Here is a 19,803-nt window from a genome sequence, read left to right as displayed (position 1 = left end):
GGACTTTATTCCCTGGAGTGTAGAAGAATGAGGGGAGATTTGATCGAGGTGTTTAAAATGATGAGGGGGAGAGACAGAGTAAATGTGGATGGGCTTTTTCCACTGGGGGTAGGTGAAATAGAAACGAGAGGACAAGGGTCAAGGGTGAAAGGGGAAATGTTTAGGGGGAACATTCAGGAGAATTTCTTCGCAGAGTGGAAGGGTGGAACAAGTTGCCAGCTGAAGTGGTGAATGTGCACCCAGTTTTACCATTTAAGAAAAATGCGGACAGGTACATGGATGGGAGGGGTATAGAGAGCTACGGGTTTGGGTGCAGGTCAGTGGGACGAGGCAAAATCATAGTTTGGAACAGACTAGAAGGGCCTGTTGTGTAATGTTCTATGGTGCCTGCACATGATCCCTATCCCTCCATTCCCTGCTGATTTACATGTCTATCTAGAAGCCTCTTAAACATGACTACTGTATCTGCTTCCACCTCAACTCCTGGCAGCCTGTTCCAGGCACCCATCACACTGTGTAAAAACAAATTTGTCCCACATATCTCCTTTGAAACTTCCTTCTCACCTGAAATGCACGACTTTTGGTATCTGATCCTCTGTCCTATTTGTGCCTCTCATAATTTTATAAACCTCTCTCAGGCCTCCCATCACCTCCCAATGATCCAGAGAGAGAAAAATCAGGTTTATCCAACTTCAGCTCGTATTTAAATGGTGGGGCAGACACAATGGGCTGAATAGCCTTTTTCTGCTCCTATGTTGAATAACTCATACCCTCCAATCCAGGCAACATCCATTTGGCCCCTCTTGCTACCCTCTCAATTCAGTGTGATTGTGGGTGATCTGTCCCAGGCCTCCACTGTTCTGTGCTGATGGGGGTGGGGGGGGGAGGTTCTGAAGGTGAGCTAAGAATATGGAGTGGAATGTGTGTTACTTCTGCTGTGCTTCCAGTAACCCATTAAAACAACAAGTTTGTGTTTGTTTGCACTGATAAATCGTCCCATTTCGAAGTATCCAATGTGCACAGCGAGTTTCCACAACCTGTGTTTAACAGTGACTCCACTTGAAATGGATAAATGCTTTGTATTTGAAGAGAATGAATAAAGGACTGTGAGAGACAAGTCAAACAGGGTATCGGTCACTTGCATTGTGAGTGTTTGCAGTGTTTAACTCATTTTGCATTCTGTACTCCAAAAACTCTGAACCATATCTTGAACTGCCAAGGTATGGAAGGCAGGTGCTGGCAACTGGGATTGGTGTAACTGGTGACTTAATGGTAGGGCAAAGAGACTGCTTCTTTGTGGTATGACTATAAAATCCAAGTCTGTCTTCTCACATGACTGATTTCATTCAGGTTGAGTTATAAAATTATAGAGTAATACATTACAAAAATAAAATTATGAAAGGAATAGATGAGATAGAACCAAGAGGGTTGTTTGCACTGGCGAGTGAGACTAGAACTAGGGGACTTCACCTCGATGCGGGGAGTAGATTTAAGACAAATGAGGGAGTGCTTTGCCCAAAGAGGAGTTCTCTGCCCAGGGAAGCAGTAGAGGCTGCCTCATGAAATGTAGTGAAGCTGAGGATAGGTGTTTGAGTAATGAGGTGGTTGGGGTCATGGGGAATAGAGTTGAGTCCTTGACCATGATCTTGGGTAGCACCATGCTATTACAGCACCAAGCCCTGGATTCGAACACAGTGCTGTCTGTAAGGAGTTTGTAAGCTCTCCCCTTGTGTATGGGGTTTCCTCGGGGGCTCTGGTTTCTCCCAGAATGTACTGGGGTTGTAGGTTAGTTTGGGTGAAATTAGACAACAAGGGATAAAATGGCCAGAATCAGCTTCTACCGCGCTGTAAAGAAATTTGAAATATTTGAATCTTATTGAATGGCGAAAGAGGCTTGATAAGGCACAACCATCTAATTGCAGCCTTGCATCAACCAAGAAAACAAATGAATGCCACTGCAAGACCTTAAACCCATCGTTTTGTGTCATGGTCCTACCTGAGTTCTCCATGCTGGAGACTGATCTCTAAGTTAAATTTCAAATTTATTGTCGGGTTGTGTACAAGACATCACATACAACTCTGAGATTCTTTTTCCTGTGGGCCAGGCAGAATTTCTAATTACTGCTCACTGTAAACTGTAATCAAGAAGAAAGAAATGTATGCAAAAGAAAGAAATATAAACAAACCGACTGAAAAACTGCAAATAAATATTCAGTAATAAATAATGAGGAAACTAAGAGTCTTTAAATGAGTCTCTGTAGTGAGTCTGAAATTCAGGACCCCGATGGTGGAGGGGTAGCATCTGTTTCTGAACCTGGTGGTACAAGTCTGGCGGCACCTATACTTCTCTCAGCAGTAGAACAGAGCTCATCCTGGGTGTTGTGGATCTCTCATCATTGCAACTGCTCTCTGACTCAGCGTTCCGTTTTTGTGACGACAGGGAGAGTTTTGGTTTGCAACCACTATCTTTTTCAGGGCTTTCCACTCCGAGGAGATGGTGCCAAACCCATACCAGGCTGTGATGCAAACAGTCAGCCCTTTTTCCACATCTGTAGAAGTTTGCCAATCTTTCCAATGACAGATCAAACCTCTGCAAATTCCTGAGGAAGTAGAGGTACTGATGTATTTTCTTCATGATGGCATTATGAATGGTCCAGAAAGGTCTTCTGAGACAGTGTCTTAGTGGGTGGACTGGGCTTCAGTTGAATCTTCACTGGGCAAGATTTCAAGTCACAGCCTTCGAACAGATCAGGGGTACAGCCACTGATGCAATGACGATCAAACAGAATGTTGTAGCTTGAAGGTACTTGAATTTCCTCTGTATCCAAAGTTCTAATTTGATTCCACTCCCACTTTTCAGGTGCATGTATGGATGGCAAGGGCAGTTTTGCGATGAGTGTGTCCCCTACCCAGGTTGTGTCCACGGAACGTGCGTGGAACCATGGAAGTGCCACTGTGATACCAACTGGGGTGGTCTACTCTGCGACAAAGGTAAAACTGGTAGAGTACAGCGTGGGGAGGTGCTGATTATACTGACGAACACTCCCAGTAGGGTGCCCCATTCCTCTGAGGTGTACCCAGTGAAACTTGGGGGGGGGGGGGGAAGAAAACTGTGAAAGGTTGAAGGGGCTCAGCAGTCCAAACACAGTCCTTGGGTAGATCTGGTCAGTCAATTTTTCGGGTCAGGAGCCATTATCAACACTTGGTATTTCTTTCTGGCCCATTGGTTGCAGACAATTCCAGTGTCTGGTGTTCTTGTGTTTCTCTATGGATAAAGTCTCTGTATGCCTTGCTGATGGACTAACCCACTAGAGTACATAAATGTTGGTCACTAATAAATCCCATGAAGTACCCCAGGGAAACAATTTCACTGGTGTGTGGTGAGGATGTGGCATTCACACCCACACAGAACATGAGGGTGAACGTGTGGGTCTTGTTAGTGGGGAACAAACAATGTGAGGAAGTGAAAGAGACAAGGAATTGGTGAAGGAACTTAGCGGGTCAGTCAGCGTCCATGGGGAGAAAGGGTCAGTCAACGTTTCGGGTCTGAACCCTTGGTCAAGACAAAGGAATAGCTTGTACTCATAGAGATGGTGAGTTAGAGCAAAGATGGAGGATTTTGGGAAGGACTATTTGAATTGAATTGTTGACATGCGCACCGGGATACAATAATAAGCTCGGTTTTGTGTGCTATCCAGGCAAATCAACTCGTACAGCAGGTAATAATGACAAATAGCAAAGGGAGTAGGGTTACAGTGTCAAACAGTGCAGGGTGTGGAGAGCATGTTAGAAACAGTGCCAGGGCATAATCTTTAACACTGAGAAGTGCATTCACAAGCCTGATAACTGCAGGAAGAAAACTGTTCTTGCTTGGATCTAGAGATTGGAACCAAATTCATCTGCTGCAAATAAGCCAGCCTAACTGAGGCATCAGCCCTGAGACCATTTTGTGGAGCTCTCCAGAGTTCATGGTTTTGCCCAGCTCCCATTCTGCCCTGGCCAGCCACTCTGGCATTCTGCAACTCAGTTTTCCACGCTAGTCCTCGACAGGAAGCCTGACTGAATGTTCAGCACACCCATCATTATACCTCATTGAAATTGCAGGGCTGACTTGTTTCCTTCCTTTGAGGAGATGCCGTAATGGCTAATTATGTCACGCACATGTTTCCATTTAACACATTTTTTTCATGTGTGGTTTTAAGGATTTGAGTATCAAAATCCAGATTGTTTTAATTGCATCCTTTTGCATATTTCCTCCTCTTCCCCATCAAACAGTAGGAAGGATGTGATTGTACTGGAGAGAGTGCAGAGAAGATTCGCCAGGATGTTGCCTGGAACTGGAGGAAATATTGGTTATGCTGGACTTGGTTTCTCTGGAGCAAAGAGGCTAAAGGGTGACCTGATAGATTCTGCAAGGCATTGGTAGAGAGTCTGAATCGTGCCCTTGTGGTGGTAGAAGCAAAGACGAGGGCATGGGTTTCAGGTGAGTGGAAAGAGTTTGAAAGGGGATCTGAGGACTAAGTGATACTTTATGTATTGATATCAGGAACTCTAGAGAAACACAAAGACTACAAATTCTGGAATCCTGAGCCAACATAGAATCATTGGGAGGTCAGAGAGTTTTCATGCGCAGAAATGGTTCGACAGCATTTTGAGTCTGGTCTTTTCATCGGATAGAGACCGGAGGCGTTGACCATTTCTCTCCATGAACGCTGTCTGGCCTGTTGAGATCTTACAGCGATTCATTTAAATTTGGAACCCTCTGCCAGAAGAAGTGGTGGAATTCAGCTTCAAGATTTGTTTATTGTCATGTAATAATACAGAAAATGTAATATTACAAAATTTTTTATTTTGCCTGCTGTAAGGCAGACAAATTATTGCAATGAGCATTGCCCGGTTGCCCTTATAATAAGAGAGAAAGAGAAGCAAAAGAGAATCCCTTCAGAGTCGCGAGTGTCCTTGGATTTGCCTCCAACGCTCCTGCAGTTTCTGGAGCCCCACAGACTCCTGTTCGATCCGTCAGCATCCTGAGCTCCAGATCCAAGTCTCAGATGTGATCAGGAAGCCTGCAGAGTCCGAGGCCCTTCTTGCCCTCAGCACCCTCTCCAATCCTGGTTCCGTGAGTCCTTCGACCGTGTGGCTGACCGCCTGCAGCCTGTGCGGATCCTTCAGCCACTGAGTCCCTCGATTGGTCTGCTGCCATGGTCACCATCACCAGTGTTCTCCCCATTTCTGTTGCCCTTAAAGTAAACTGTATTTGAGTCTGGTTTTGAATTTTTGTTCGTGTTGCTAGTTAATCTCGGGCTTAGAATCTGAGAAGCTTTTTGGGTTGACCCCAAATGCTTTTTATCGACATTGGCCATCTTCTGCTGGTTTGGATACTGTATTAAAATACCTTGTCCTCACCCTCAAGCCCACCATTCTCTACATCCTCCACCAGTTTTATCACCTACTACATGATCCCACCATTAGACATGTCTTCTCTTCCCCTCTCCACCTTTCACAGGAAGTCCTCCCTCCGTGACTCCCTTGTGCACTCTTCCCTTCCCACCAATTGTCCCCTTGACACCCACCGCTGTGACTGCAGGAGATACTCCATTTGTATCCACACCTCCTCCCTCACCACCATTCAGGGCCCCAAACCCGCCTTCTAAGTGAAGCAACACTTCACTTGTGAATATGTAGGGGTCGTCTACTGCATCCGATGCTCCCATTGTGGTCTCCTCTACATCGGATAGAGTGGGCATGGACTGGGAGATCGCTTTGTTGAGCATCTTGGCTCAGTCTACCGCAATAGCGTGGCCACCCATTTCAGTTCCCCACCCCATTCCTGTGTACATTTCTGTCAGACTGAGACCACCTGCAAATTGGAGGAACAACACCTCATATTCTGTCTGGGCACCCTCCAACTGGATGGCGTTAACATCAATTTCTCCGCTTTCCGTTAGCCATCTCATTTATCCCTCTGTCTCCTTTCCTCTAGCTCTGCATTCAAAGAGCTCCCCCCATCAATTCTCACCTTTTCTCTCTCCTGTCCTATCAATATCCAATTAACACCTTTTGTCTGTTGGTCTGTACTCCTCCACCTGCCCGTCCTTCCTTTCTCCCCAGCCTTTTATTTCAGGTGGCTGCCTACTTTTTTCTCGTACCTTTACCTCCTATGGATGCTGCGAGACCTGCTGTGTTCCTCCAGCATTTCTGTGTTTTTAGTAAAATCGCACCATCTGCAGACTTTCGTATTTCACTATTAAGAATACCTTCAACAGTTAAGGATGGCGTTTGGTTTAAAAGCACCATATTTTAGTCTTTGTGCAGGTTGAACTATGCACCTGGCCAGTCAATAATTAATGAGCCTTTCTTGTCCTGGGACAGTGACAAGTCAACACTTGTTCACAGACCTGGCTGAATGTCTGGTATCTCTGCCTCAGGGGCAGCCTTGATGTGTTCACCCTTTAACTCAAACCAATCCTCTTCACTCTCAAAGACTTGAACTACTGTGGAACACACCATCCGTGCATCAACGGAGGAACCTGCATGAACACAGAACCTGATGAGTACCAATGTGCCTGTCCTGAAGGATATTCTGGCAAGACCTGTGAGATCGGTAAGCACAGCATCCCATCTCTATGAGAGCAGATCTGTTGCTTCCTGAAACAAATTTTGGTTCAGTACTGCAACTTAATCCAGAGGCATAATTCTGTTGGACAAGGCACCCAGTGGCAAGTCTGTCCTTTGGAGCAAGGTAGTATTTCTATCTTGGAAGGCCAGATAGGATGGAACTTTAATGGAAGTTATCTGAATTTGATTCGGGCCGCACGGTTTTCTTAGCTTTTATTCCAACACTCTTGCCCACGTGGGTTTCTTTCCATGTTCCAAAGATGTACGGGGTTTGTAGGTTAATTGGTTACGAGGAAGTATTTGGACAGTGTGGGCTCATGTGACTGTGCTGTATCTCTATCTTTTCACACTGAAGGGCTACCACACAGACACAATGTGAAAAAGGAGTGGGTGAATATTGAAAAAGACAGTGGGGAGAAGATGCAAAGAATCGTCTTATCCAGTCCTCAGGATTGAAGATGACTTGTTTCTTCTCTGCTTCTGAGGTGACTGACGAGGCCAGGATCCAACCAGCGGGGATGGTGGGAGAATAGTTTGTCAGACAGTCTATTGCTTACACCAAGTGCCCCTGCTCTCATTGCCATCCTGAAACCTCCTCTTCCTCTACATTGAGCGGTTGTGGACAGGGACATTGCATTTTGTTTCAAGGAGGTTTTGAGACTTGAATTTTGGCATCTGGTCAAAGAGCAGAAAATAATACGATTGGAACAGTGGCAACCCTCTGAGCTGTGAATGAGCAGCTCTTCTCAACTTGCATTGCCTCCTCTGTCATATCTCTGGACCCAGATTTCCAGCTTATTATAATCACTCTTGTAAGGGATTTAGTCTGTGAAAGTCTTGTATTGAGAAGACATTTTTGGTCAGGTTTGTTGGAAGTCGTCTCTCTTGCTCCTGTGTTGTGGATGGTTCAGGTGGGAGTGATGAGGGAGATGCAGTAATGTTCCTGCTCAGATTTGCCCTCTAATGCTGTCTCACTGGCCTCTTTTGTTTCAGCCGAGCATGCTTGTGTATCCAACCCTTGTGCAAATGGAGGCACCTGCCACGAGATACCAACTGGGTTTGAGTGCCAATGCCCTTCGGGTTGGAGTGGGACAACCTGTGCCATTGGTAGGTTGGCTCAGTTACGTTCCATGATGGAACTCTGACTTTCTCTCACTGCTTCTGTCTGCCTCTCTCTTTCTGCCCCTCTGACTCTCTCTCTGTTTCTGTTTCTCTTTGCTCTGTTTCTAGTTTCTGTCTGTCTGTCTGTCTGTCTGTCTCTCTCTCTCTCTCTCTCTGATTAACTGTGTATCTTTACAGATATAAATGACTGTGTATCACATCCATGTGCAAACGGTGGAACTTGCATCGATCGCGTTAATGGGTTTGAGTGTATCTGCCCAGGGCAGTGGATTGGGAAGACCTGCCAGCTGGGTAAGGAGCTTCAAGTAGTATTTGGTTGGTAAAGGGCTTTAGACGAGATAATCAGATTACAGACTGCCTCTTGCCAGCAAGGCCTGTGGCTGCAGAATCATTTTTGCAGGGTAGTGAAATGGTGTGGAAGTACACATCTCAGTGAATGACAGGCCGAACTGCAGTTGCTCAACTCTGTTCTATGGTCCTTGTAGCCTTCTGCTTCCACCTCCGACACAGTGGGGCAAGGAGGTAGCCTGCACACCTCCGGGATGGTGGGGCAGGGAGGTTCCAGCCTCCACCTCCAGAACAGTGGGACAGGAAGTGCCTAGACAGACCAGCCTTCACCTCCGGGATGGTGAGGTGGGGAGGTACCAGCCTTCAGGATCCGGGGTGATGGGGTGGTGGGGTACCTGCATAGGCCAGCTTCTTCCTCCATGTCATTGGCACTGCTTAATTCGGGTGTCCTATTGGTGGTGGAAATAATTTTCTTTCCTGAGGCCTTAATTTCTATTTCCTGTTTTTAATTGTGGTGATGGCTGCATGTGGGGGAAATGTATAATCTGTTGTGGTAACTGGTAAAGTGGTTTAGATAGGAGTATGTAAAAATATCCATGAGCTGTCACCTAACCCTTCATAAATTTCGAGTGTTTACTCAGGGCGGAGACGTGTTAGACTTCAGAGTCCTGCAGTCTGCATGTAGCATTCCAGAACTATGCTCTCGCCGTGTCAGTCCCAACAGCTCCCCCTGTGTCAGTCCCAGCAGTTCACTTGTCAGGATCCAGCAGCTCCTTCCAGGGCAGTCCCAGCATCTCTCCCCACATTCCCCGTCAGTCTCAATGTCACCCCCATCAGGCCCAACCGCTTCCCCCGTCAGGCCCATCAGTCCCAGCAACATCAGTCCCAGCAGCTTGCCCCCTCCTCCAGGCAGTCCCAACAGCTCTTCTCCCCCATCAGTTCCAGCAGCTCCCCCTACTCCACCCAGTGTCAGCCCCAGCAGTTCACTTGTCAGGATCCAGTAGCTCCTCCCATGGCAGTCCCAGCAGCATTTCCCCACCCCCCCTTCCCCTCTGTCAGTCCCAATGTCACCCCTGTCAGGCTCAACCTCTTTCCCTGCCAGGTCCATCAATCCCAGCAGCTTTCCCCCTCCTCCAGGCAGTCCCCACAGCTCTTCTCCACTAGCTGCCCCCACTCACCCCCCCCTCCGCCCCCACTCCCCCTGGTAGTCCCAGCAGATCTTCTTTGTGACGGTTTTCCAAGTTTGATTTGTTCTGCATTTAGCACCTTGGCCCCTGCACCTCTTAGGAATAATGGGTGGACATACAGAAATTTGAGCAAGTCCCAGAATTGATGCACTTGAAACATAGAACATTACACCCAGTACAGGCCCTTTCAGCCCACATTGTTGGAAGCTGGAACATTACACCCAGTATAGGTCCTTCGGCCCACATTGTTGGAAGCTGGAACATTACACCCAGTATAGGTCCTTCGGCCCACATTGTTGGAAGCTGGAACATTACACCCAGTATAGACCCTTCATCCCACATTGTTGGAAGCTGGAACATTACACCCAGTATAGGCCCTTCGGCCCATATTGTTGGAAGCTGGAACGTTACACCCAGTATAGGCCCTTGGCCCAAGATGTTAGAAGCTGGAACATTACACCCAATACAGGCCCTTGGCCCACATTGTTGGAAGCTGGAACATTACACCCTGTACAGGCCCTTCGGCCCACATTGTTAGAAGCTGGAACATTACACCCAGTACAGGCCCTTGGCCCATGATGTTAGAAGCTGGAATATTACACCCAGAATAGGCCCTTCGGCCCACATTGTTGGAAGCTGGAACATTACACCCAGTATAGGTCCTTCGGCCCACATTGTTGGAAGCTGGAACATTACACCCAGTATAGGCCCTTCGGCCCACATTGTTAGAAGCTGAAATATTACACCCAGTATAGGCCCTTCGGCCCACATTGTTAGAAGCTGGAACATTACACCCAGAATAGGCCCTTCGGCCCACATTGTTAGAAGCTGGAACATTACACCCAGTACAGGCCCTTCGTCCCACATTGTTGGAAGCTGGATCATTACACCTAGTATAGACCCTTCATCCCACATTGTTGGAAGCTGGATCATTACACCTAGTATAGGCCCTTATGCCCACATTGTTGGAAGCTGGATTATTACACCCAGTATAGACCCTTCATCCCACATTGTTGGAAGCTGGATCATTACACCTAGCATAGGCCCTTATGCCCACATTGTTGGAAGCTGGATTATTACACCCAGTACAGGCCCTTCGTCCCACATTGTTGGAAGCTGGATCATTACACCCAGTATAGGCCCTTATGCCCACATTGTTGGAAGCTGGATCATTACACCTAGTATAGACCCTTCATCCCACATTGTTGGAAGCTGGATCATTACACCTAGCATAGGCCCTTATGCCCACATTGTTGGAAGCTGGATTATTACACCCAGTATAGGCCCTTCGGCCCATGATGTTAGATCACAGAACCATTGCCGCCAGTGCAGGCTCTTTAGAGCACAATGTCATTCTGACTTTTGTAAACATGGCTAGACTTGGCCTGTTCAATGGAGACAGTGAGAACCACTTTCTCAATGCATCGATTTTGGAAGCGTCGGAGCTTTCCTCAAAATGAAAACTCTCTCTTACAAGAGCAGAGCAAGTTTTCAACACTGCGCTCGATGGATTATCATGGGCCAATGAAGTTGAGGGATATAAGACACACACCCACCCCCCTACTTTCTAATCTGAGGCACTAGTGTCCAGTTCCTTGTGCTTTGAGCCCACAGTAATAGATCTGATGTTTGGAGATGTATACTCTTACTGATCCCACCTTGAGAGATTGAGTAGCCTGGCACCATATTCATTGGAGTTTAGTGGGGGTGGGGGGTAGTTTGTAGAGACTTACAAATTGTGAAAGGAATTGATAAGACAGAAGTGGTGAGGCTGAGTCCATTGGGAGGTGAGACCAGAACTAAGGGACGTAGTCTCCAGATTCGGGGGAGTAGATTTAAGACATGAGGATGAACTGCTTCTCCCAGAAAGTCATGAATCTGCTTTGAGGGATGAAAGTTGGATGCTTAAGCAAACGGAATGAAGCAGGGGTTCAATGAAAGATGCTGAAAATGGCTTCATATCCTGGAGGCTGCATTATTTTTTTTGTGGTGTAACTTGATAAATTGGGGCTTTTGTCAAAGCATGTGTGTTGGGTCTTTCTCCAGCTACTCCGGTACATGCTTTTTAAGGTATGGTTGCTCACTATCTCTTTTTCTCCCTCCTGCGTTCTTTCTCTCCTTTCTCCTTTCACAGATGCTAATGAATGTGAGGTGGAGCCTTGCGTTAATTCTTACACTTGCAGAAATTTGGTTGGTGGATATTACTGTGACTGCCTCCCGGGATGGTCTGGACAGAACTGTGACCTCCGTCAGTATTCTGCTTTTGATTTTTGTGTGCGTGTAGAGTTTCTGTTTAGGGCGCCGCGGTTAGCGCGATGCTATTATAGCGCCAGCGACCCGGATTTGAATCCAATGCTATCTGCAAAGAGTTCGTACGTTCTTCCTGTCTGTGCATAGGTTTCCTCACCTTTCAAAACGTACTGGAAGTTGTAGGTTAAATTGAGTATTTGGGCTGCATGGGTTTGTGGGTCAAAAGGGCATGTTACTGTGCTGTATGTCTAAATTTTAACAAAACTAGTCTTTTACAAAGAGCAAATCGAAAGCTGAGTTATATCCCCTCTCATCTCCGTGCCTCAAGTCTCCGATCCTGGGTGGGGCACTCAGTCACGAGGTTTGGCTCTTGTTGGCAAGGGCTACGATTATTCCCCCTTCTAAGTGGTGGGTTAGTGAGTCCTGTCGGGATAGGCAAGTGAAGAGAGCAACAGCCATTGAAGTGCAGGTACTTGTATCATGAAGGACGACAGCATTCCAACCGTATTTCAGTATCACTCAATGGTTTGACCTTGCGGGGAATCTGGAACTGGCTTCTCAATGCACAAGGTTCCAGGCAGTTGATGAACTAGGTTCTCTGAAGGTTGGGAGCAGAAAAGAGAAACCACTGCAGAAACTTTGAGGCACACAAGAGGGCTTCTTTTCAAGAGACTCCTTTGGACTCCAGCTTGTTGCCCACTTCTGTACTATGTCACCCAATCTCAGATGACCTGGAGGTCCAGGCTACTGCAGTTGCCTGAAATTTCCAGGTACTTTGGTGCTGGGAGGAGAGCGGTAAAGGCAGGGTGAAGGGGGACATTGGGATTCTCCCACTCTTGCATTTATATCCTGCTTTGCAACAAGGCAGGTGGGAATAATCCCCAGCACATTCATGGGTATTTTGGTCAGTGCTGTTCAACGTGTGGTCGTGAGAGAGTAATCAAAGGGTGAGCAAAGAGAAGCTGGTGGGACTCAGTCAATAATTCGGGTCAGGACCCTTCATCCAGAGTAAAGTAGAAAAGAGAGGTATCAAGGACAGCAAAAATCCTGTTATCCAGAATTTAAGTAACCAGCAAAAAAAAGGAAAATAAAAAGGTTAAAAAAATACAGGTTTAAAATTGGCACACCTTGCTGACGGTTTGCCTATCCACTCAATCTCAAGCAACCGGAAAATACACGTCCAGCATCTACCAATTCCCATGGGTGCGGTTACTAAGGGTTTTACTGCATATAGTTGGGGGGGTGGGGGGAGGAGGGAGGAAGCAGGGGAGAGGCCAAGATATTGGATGAGAAAGTTGGGAGGGAGAGGGGGTGGAGAGACAGGTAGAGGAAGAGCACTGGGAGAGAGTGAAACTTTTTGGAGAGAAAATTGTGAACTGGAGTTCATAAAGAAGGGATGCAAATAGTGGAATCAGATAGAAGTTGGGGGGGTGGGGTTTAAGGTTAATGTGTTGTTCCTCAAGTTTACCCTGGCAATGGATGAGACCAGGGACACATGTCTGAGTGGGAATGGTGAGGCGAGTTGGAACATCCGGCCATCGGGAGTTTATCTTTGAGCTAGATAATTAAAAGGCCATTAACAACAACCATTCTCAACGAGGGTCACAGCACATTTAGGACTGAAATCCTTAATGGGGGGGGGGGGGTGCCCAAGGTGTATAGGGGGGATAGGAGAGAAATATGGAAGAAACCAACTAAATGACTGCCTCACAGGGAAGGGGACCCATAAACTTTGAGCAGAGTTAGGGCGGCACAGTTAGCCTAGCAGTTAGTGCAACACTGTTACAGCTCCAGCAATCAAGATCGGGGTTCAAATCCTGCACTGTCTGTAAGGAGTTTGTACGTTCTCCTGGTGTCTGCGTTAGTTTCCTCCCACCATTCAAAATGTACCGGGGGTTGTAGGTCAATTGGGTGTAATTGGGATGAATGGGCTCGTGGGCCAGTTACTGTTATACGTCTACATTTTAAAAAAAATTAATATTCCTAATGGGTAAAAAAATGGCTTATGAACACCACCACCCCAGATTCCACGCCTCTGTGGGATGTACACAGAATTCTACTCTAATTCTAAAATTGTTGACTTTTGTAGATATTGATAACTGCTATGGACAATGCCAGAATGGAGCCACATGCAAGGTACGAAATTAGATTGTTTTAACAGAGAATTACGTGGAGTGCACTGTCCAGGAGCTGTGTCTTCCTCCAGTGTGTATTTTCCTCACCTTAATTCATCTCTGCAGTCAATGTATCCTTGATTTGTTCTTGCCTGCTGCCAAAGTTGGACCTCCCCTTCTGTTATTGACGGTCAGTCAACAGGCATTTTCATGGACTTTTAGATTAAATAGGAACCTCTGAAACTTGTCCTGTTCCCATTCGAGCAACAGACGTGCAAGCTGGTCCCTGTTGCTTTTGCGTGTGCAGCGGCCAGGACCAGGTCGCTTCCCGTGGTGTAACAAGTGTCTGGCTCCAACTCCCTGTGAAGTCTGACCCAGCCCAGGGTTGTCCAGTTATCATCCAGATTTGGATTGTTTATTGTCACATAAACGGAGATACGGTGGAAAGCTTTATTTTGTGTGCTATCCAGGCAAGTAAACTCTCAAGCACAGAAGTAGTACAATAATAAATCAAAAGTGCTGGGTGCAAGGTCAGAGTCAGAGAGAAGGGTACAGTGAGTCACAGAGCGTAGGGTGTGGAGGTACAGTGAGTCACAGAGTGTAGGGTGCGGAGGTACAGTGTGTCACAGAGCGCGGGGTGGGGGTTACAGTGGGACGCAGAGCGCGGGGTGGGGGTTACAGTGGGACGCAGAGCGCGGGGTGGTGGGTTACAGTGGGACGCAGAGCGCGGGGTGGGGGGTTACAGTGGGACGCAGAGCGCGGGGTGGGGGGTTACAGTGGGACGCAGAGCGCGGGGTGCGGGGTTACAGTGGGTCGCAGAGCGCGGGGTGGGGGGTTACAGTGAGTCACAGAGCGCGGGGTGGGGGTTACAGTGGGACACAGAGCGCAGGGTGGGGGTTACAGTGGGACACAGAGCGCGGGGTGGTGGGTTACAGTGGGACACAGAGCGCGGGGTGGGGGTTACAGTGGGACACAGAGCGCGGGGTGGTGGGTTACAGTGGGACGCAGAGCGCGGGGTGGGGGTTACAGTGGGACGCAGAGCGCGGGGTGGGGGTTACAGTGGGGCGCAGAGCGCGGGGTGGGGGGTTACAGTGGGACGCAGAGCGCGGGGTGGGGGGTTACAGTGGGACGCAGAGCGCGGGGTGGGGGGTTACAGTGGGACGCAGAGCGCGGGGTGGGGGGTTACAGTGGGACGCAGAGCGCGGGGTGGGGGGTTACAGTGGGACGCAGAGCGCGGGGTGGGGGGTTACAGTGGGACGCAGAGCGCGGGGTGGGGGGTTACAGTGGGACGCAGAGCGCGGGGTGGGGGGTTACAGTGGGACGCAGAGCGCGGGGTGGTGGGTTACAGTAGGACGCAGAGCGCGGGGTGGGGGGTTACAGTGGGACGCAGAGCGCGGGGTGGGGGGTTACAGTGGGACGCAGAGCGCGGGGTGGGGGGTTACAGTGGGACGCAGAGCGCGGGGTGGGGGGTTACAGTGGGACGCAGAGCGCGGCGTTACAGTGGGACGCAGAGCGCGGCGTTACAGTGGGACGCAGAGCGCGGGGTGGGGCGTTACAGTGGGACGCAGAGCGCGGGTTGGGGCGTTACAGTGGGACGCAGAGCGCGGGGTGGGGCGTTACAGTGGGACGCAGAGCGCGGGGTGGGGCGTTACAGTGGGACGCAGAGCGCGGGGTGGGGCGTTACAGTGGGACGCAGAGCGCGGGGTGGGGCGTTACAGTGGGACGCAGAGCGCGGGGTGGGGGGTTACAGTGGGTGGCAGAGCGCTGGGTGGGGGGTTACAGTGGGACGCAGAGCGCGGGGTGGGGGGTTACAGTGGGACGCAGAGCGCGGGGTGGGGGGTTACAGTGGGACGCAGAGCGCGGGGTGGGGGGTTACAGTGGGACGCAGAGCGCGGGGTGGGGGGTTACAGTGGGACGCAGAGCGCGGGGTGGGGGGTTACAGTGGGACGCAGAGCGCGGGGTGGGGGGTTACAGTGGGACGCAGAGCGCGGGGTGGGGGGTTACAGTGGGACGCAGAGCGCGGGGTGGGGGGTTACAGTGGGACGCAGAGCGCGGGGTGGGGGGTTACAGAGGGACGCAGAGCGCGGCGTTACAGTGGGACGCAGAGCGCGGGGTGGGGCGTTACAGTGGGACGCAGAGCGCGGGGTGGGGGTCACAGTGGGTCGCAGAGAGCGGGGTGGGGTGTTACAGTGGGACGCAGAGCGCGGGGTGGGGGGTTACAGTGGGACGCAGAGCGCGGGGTGGGGCGTTACAGTGGGACGCAGAGCGCGGGGTGGGGCGTTACAGTGGGACGCAGAGCGCGGGGTGGGGCGTTACAGTGGGACGCAGAGCGCGGGGTGGGGCGTTACAGTGGGACGCAGAGCGCGGGGTGGGGCGTTACAGTGGGACGCAGAGCGCGGGGTGGGGCGTTACAGTGGGACGCAGAGCGCGGGGTGGGGCGTTACAGTGGGTGGCAGAGCGCGGGGTGGGGAGGCACAGTGGGTGGCAGAGCGCGGGGTGGGGAGGCACAGTGGGTGGCAGAGCGCGGGGTGGGGAGGCACAGTGGGTGGCAGAGCGCGGGGTGGGGAGGCACAGTGGGTGGCAGAGCGCGGGGTGGGGAGGCACAGTGGGTGGCAGAGCGCGGGGTGGGGAGGCACAGTGGGTGGCAGAGCGCGGGGTGGGGAGGCACAGTGGGTGGCAGAGCGCGGGGTGGGGAGGCACAGTGGGTGGCAGAGCGCGGGGTGGGGAGGCACAGTGGGTGGCAGAGCGCGGGGTGGGGAGGCACAGTGGGTGGCAGAGCGCGGGGTGGGGAGGCACAGTGGGTGGCAGAGCGCGGGGTGGGGAGGCACAGTGGGTGGCAGAGCGCGGGGTGGGGAGGCACAGTGAGTGGCAGAGCGCGGGGTGGGGAGGCACAGTGAGTGGCAGAGCGCGGGGTGCGGAGGCACAGTGAGTGGCAGAGCGCGGGGTGCGGGGTTATTGTGAGTCAAATTGGAGGCTGTGAGATGGCCCCCCAGAATTAGCAGAGATGACAAAAAAGCTGGATCCAAGGTGCAAGAGGATTGCCTGTTGAAGCAGAGGGTGGTAGTAGGTGGGACATATTCTGCCTGGTGGTCAGTGACTGGTGGAGTTCCCCAGAGATCTGTTCTGGGACCCCTGCTCTTTGTTATTTTTATAAGTAACCTGGATGAAGAAGTAGAGGGGTGTGTCAGTAAGTTTGCAAATGATACAAAGGTTGGTGATGTTGTGGAGAGTGTGGAAGGTTGTTGTAGATTACAACGGGATGTAGACAGGATGTGGAGTTGGTTAGAAAAGTGACAGATGGAGTTCAATCCGCATAAGTATGAAGTGATGCTGAACAGAGGGACCTTGAGTTGCACATCCAGACATCCCTCAATGTTGTTGTGCAGGTTGATTGGGGAGTTACGAAGGGCTGTGGTATATTGGCCTTCATTAGTCAGGGGATGGAGTTCAAGAGGCATGAGGTAATGTTGCAGCTCTACAAACTCTGGTTAGACCACACCGGGATTATTGTGTTCAGTTTTGGTCACCTCATTACATAAAGGATATGGAAGCTATGGAGAGGGTGCAGAGGAGATTTACCAGGATGATGCCTGGATTGGAAAACATGTCCATAAAGCTGGGGCTTTTCTCTTTGGAGTGAAGAAGGATGAGAGATGGCTTAATTGAGATCTACAAGATTATAGATAGGGTGAACAGCCAGCACCTTTTATCCTAGGATGAGGGTAGCAAACACCAGAGGACATGCATACAAAATGAAGGAAGGAAAGTTTAGGGGAGACGACAGGGGTAATTTTTTTTTTTACAGAGAGAGTTGGGTGCTGGAATGCATTGACATTGGTATTGGTGGAGGCTTGTGTAATAGGGACATTTAAAAGATGCTTGGATAGGTAGATGGATGAAAGAAAAATGACGGGTTATAGATGTGAGGGAGGGAAGGGTACATTTGTTGAGTAAATTTATATAAAGTGGTACAACATTGTGGGCTGAAGGACCTCAACTATGCTGGTATGTTCAGGATCTTGAGGTTGGTTAGGGGAATTGGGTTTAGTTTTCAAGAGGGTTGTCAGTGGAAGGCTTGGCTGCCATTGGTGGGTAAAAGAATGTTTAAGGAGTTATTGCTGTTGTGTAACCTCTTCCCTTTTAATGTTTCAGCCTCACAGCATGCATGGTTACCAGTGTATCTGTCCACGAGGGGTTGTGGGCAGGAACTGCGAAGTTGAAATAAATGAATGTGTCAGTCAGCCATGCCTGAATGAAGGACAGTGTCAGGACCTTCTGGGTGGTTTCCTGTGTCACTGTGGCCGTGGATATTCGGGGATCTTCTGTGAGGTGAGAGCTCTTGGTGACAGAGGTGATGAGCTGTTTGGGGAATACTATATGTAATGCAACTGATCAGTTGTAGCCTGCATATGATACACCTCTGGTTCACACCTGAGTAATAATGTAAGACATAGGAGCAGAATTAGGCCCTTCAGACTATCGAGACGGTTCTGCCATTCGAATCATATAACCATATAACCACTTACAGCACAGAACAGGCCAGTTCGGCCCTACTAGTCCATGCCGTAACAAATCCCCACCCTCCTAGTCCCACGGACCAGCACCCGGTCCATATCCCTCCAGTCCTCTCCTCTCCATGTAACTATCCAGTCTATATAAGGGGATCCAGTCTATATAAGGGTATTAAAGGTTACGGAGAGAAGGCGGGGACGGGGTATTGAACTTTAAGATCAGCCATGATCTCGTTGAATGGCGGAGCAGGCTCGAAGGGTCGAATGACCTACTCCTGCTCCTATCTTTTATGTTTATGTTTATCCTTAAATGTAACCAATGATCCCGCCTCAACCACGTCTTTCGGAAGCTCATTCCACATCCCTACCACCCTCTGCGTAAAGAAATTTCCCCTCATGTTCCCCTTATAATTTTCCCCCTTCAATCTTAAAACATGCCCTCTAGTTTGAATCTCCCCCACTCTTACTTGAAAAAGCCTATCCACGTTTACTCTGTCTGTCCCTTTTAAAATCTTAAACACCTCTATCAAGTCCCCCCTCAATCTTCTACGCTCCAGAGAAAAAAGCCCTAGTCTGCACAACCTTTCCCTGTAACTCAAACCTTGAAATCCTGTCAACATTCTCGTAAACCTTCTCTGCACTCTCTCTATTTTGTTTATATCTTTCCTATAATTTGGTGACCAAAACTGTACACAGTACTCCAAATTTGGCCTCACCAATGCCTTGTACAATTTCATCATAACCTCCCTACTCTTGAATTCAATACTCCGATTTATGAAGGCCAACATTCCAAATGCCTTCTTCACCACACCATCTACCTGAGTATCAGCCTTGAGGGTACTATTTACCACAACTCCTATATCCCTTTGCTGCTCTGCATGTCTCAATAGCCTACCATTTAATGCATATGACCTATATAGATTTGCCTTTCCAAAATGTAACACCTCACACTTATCTATATTAAATTCCATCAGCCATTTCTCAGCCCACACTTCCAGCCTTCCTAAATCACCTTTTAATCTACTGTAATCTTCCTCACTATCCACAACACCACCAATCTTTGTATCATCTGCAAACTTGCTTATCCAATTCTCCACCCCTACTTCCAGATCGTTAATATATTATAACAAACAATAATGGACCCAGGACTGATCCCCGAGGAATTCCACTAGTCACCGGCCTCCAATTGGACAAACAATTTTCTACCACTACTCTCTGACACCTCCCATCCAACCACTGCTGAATCCATTTCAGTACCTCCTTATTTATACCTAATGCCTCCACTTTTTTTCCTAACCTCCTGTGGGGAACTTTGTCAAAAGCTTTACTAAAGTCTAAATAGACAACATCCACAGCTTTCCCTTCAACAACCTTTTTTGTAACCCCCTCGAAAAACTCCATCAGGTTTGTCAAGCATGATCTACCCCTGACAAAACCATGCTGATTACTCCCTATCAATCCCTGTACCTCCAAATATTTGTAAATACCATCCCTCAGAACACTTTCCATCAACTTGCCCACCACAGACGTCAGACTCAAGGGCCTATAGTTCCCAGGTTTGCATTTGGACCCTTTCTTAAACAGCGGAACCACATGCACAACCAACCCTCCAATCCTTTGGCACTACCCCCGTGGCCAGTGACATCCTAAATATCTCTGTTAATGGCCCCACTATTTGTCCACAAGCCTCCCTGAGTGTCCTTAGGAATATTT

The 19,803-nt window shown here is 49.3% G+C and overlaps 1 protein-coding gene across 7 annotated transcripts in view; it reads left to right on the top strand.

Annotated features, from left to right (window-relative positions):
* Positions 1–19,803, top strand: part of jag2b (jagged canonical Notch ligand 2b) — a 229,531-nt gene that overhangs the window by 165,961 nt on the left and 43,767 nt on the right. For 4 of the 7 annotated variants that reach the window (XM_069915742.1, XM_069915744.1, XM_069915741.1 and 1 more), the window contains exons 6-12: positions 2,861–2,991; positions 6,485–6,604; positions 7,612–7,725; positions 7,918–8,031; positions 11,350–11,463; positions 13,555–13,601; positions 17,732–17,908. In XM_069915742.1, coding sequence (XP_069771843.1) covers positions 2,861–2,991; positions 6,485–6,604; positions 7,612–7,725; positions 7,918–8,031; positions 11,350–11,463; positions 13,555–13,601; positions 17,732–17,908 — 817 coding nt within the window. The remainder of the gene's footprint in view (positions 1–2,860; positions 2,992–6,484; positions 6,605–7,611; positions 7,726–7,917; positions 8,032–11,349; positions 11,464–13,554; positions 13,602–17,731; positions 17,909–19,803) is intronic. The other 3 variants (XM_069915743.1, XM_069915747.1, XM_069915746.1) reach the window with 2 other exon arrangements.

The sequence above is a fragment of the Narcine bancroftii genome, chromosome 2 (genome assembly GCF_036971445.1).
Source record: "Narcine bancroftii isolate sNarBan1 chromosome 2, sNarBan1.hap1, whole genome shotgun sequence".
Classification (NCBI taxonomy): domain Eukaryota; kingdom Metazoa; phylum Chordata; class Chondrichthyes; order Torpediniformes; family Narcinidae; genus Narcine; species Narcine bancroftii.
The sequence above is the reverse complement of the archived record's forward strand: the minus strand, read 5'-3'. Positions and strand labels throughout refer to the sequence as shown.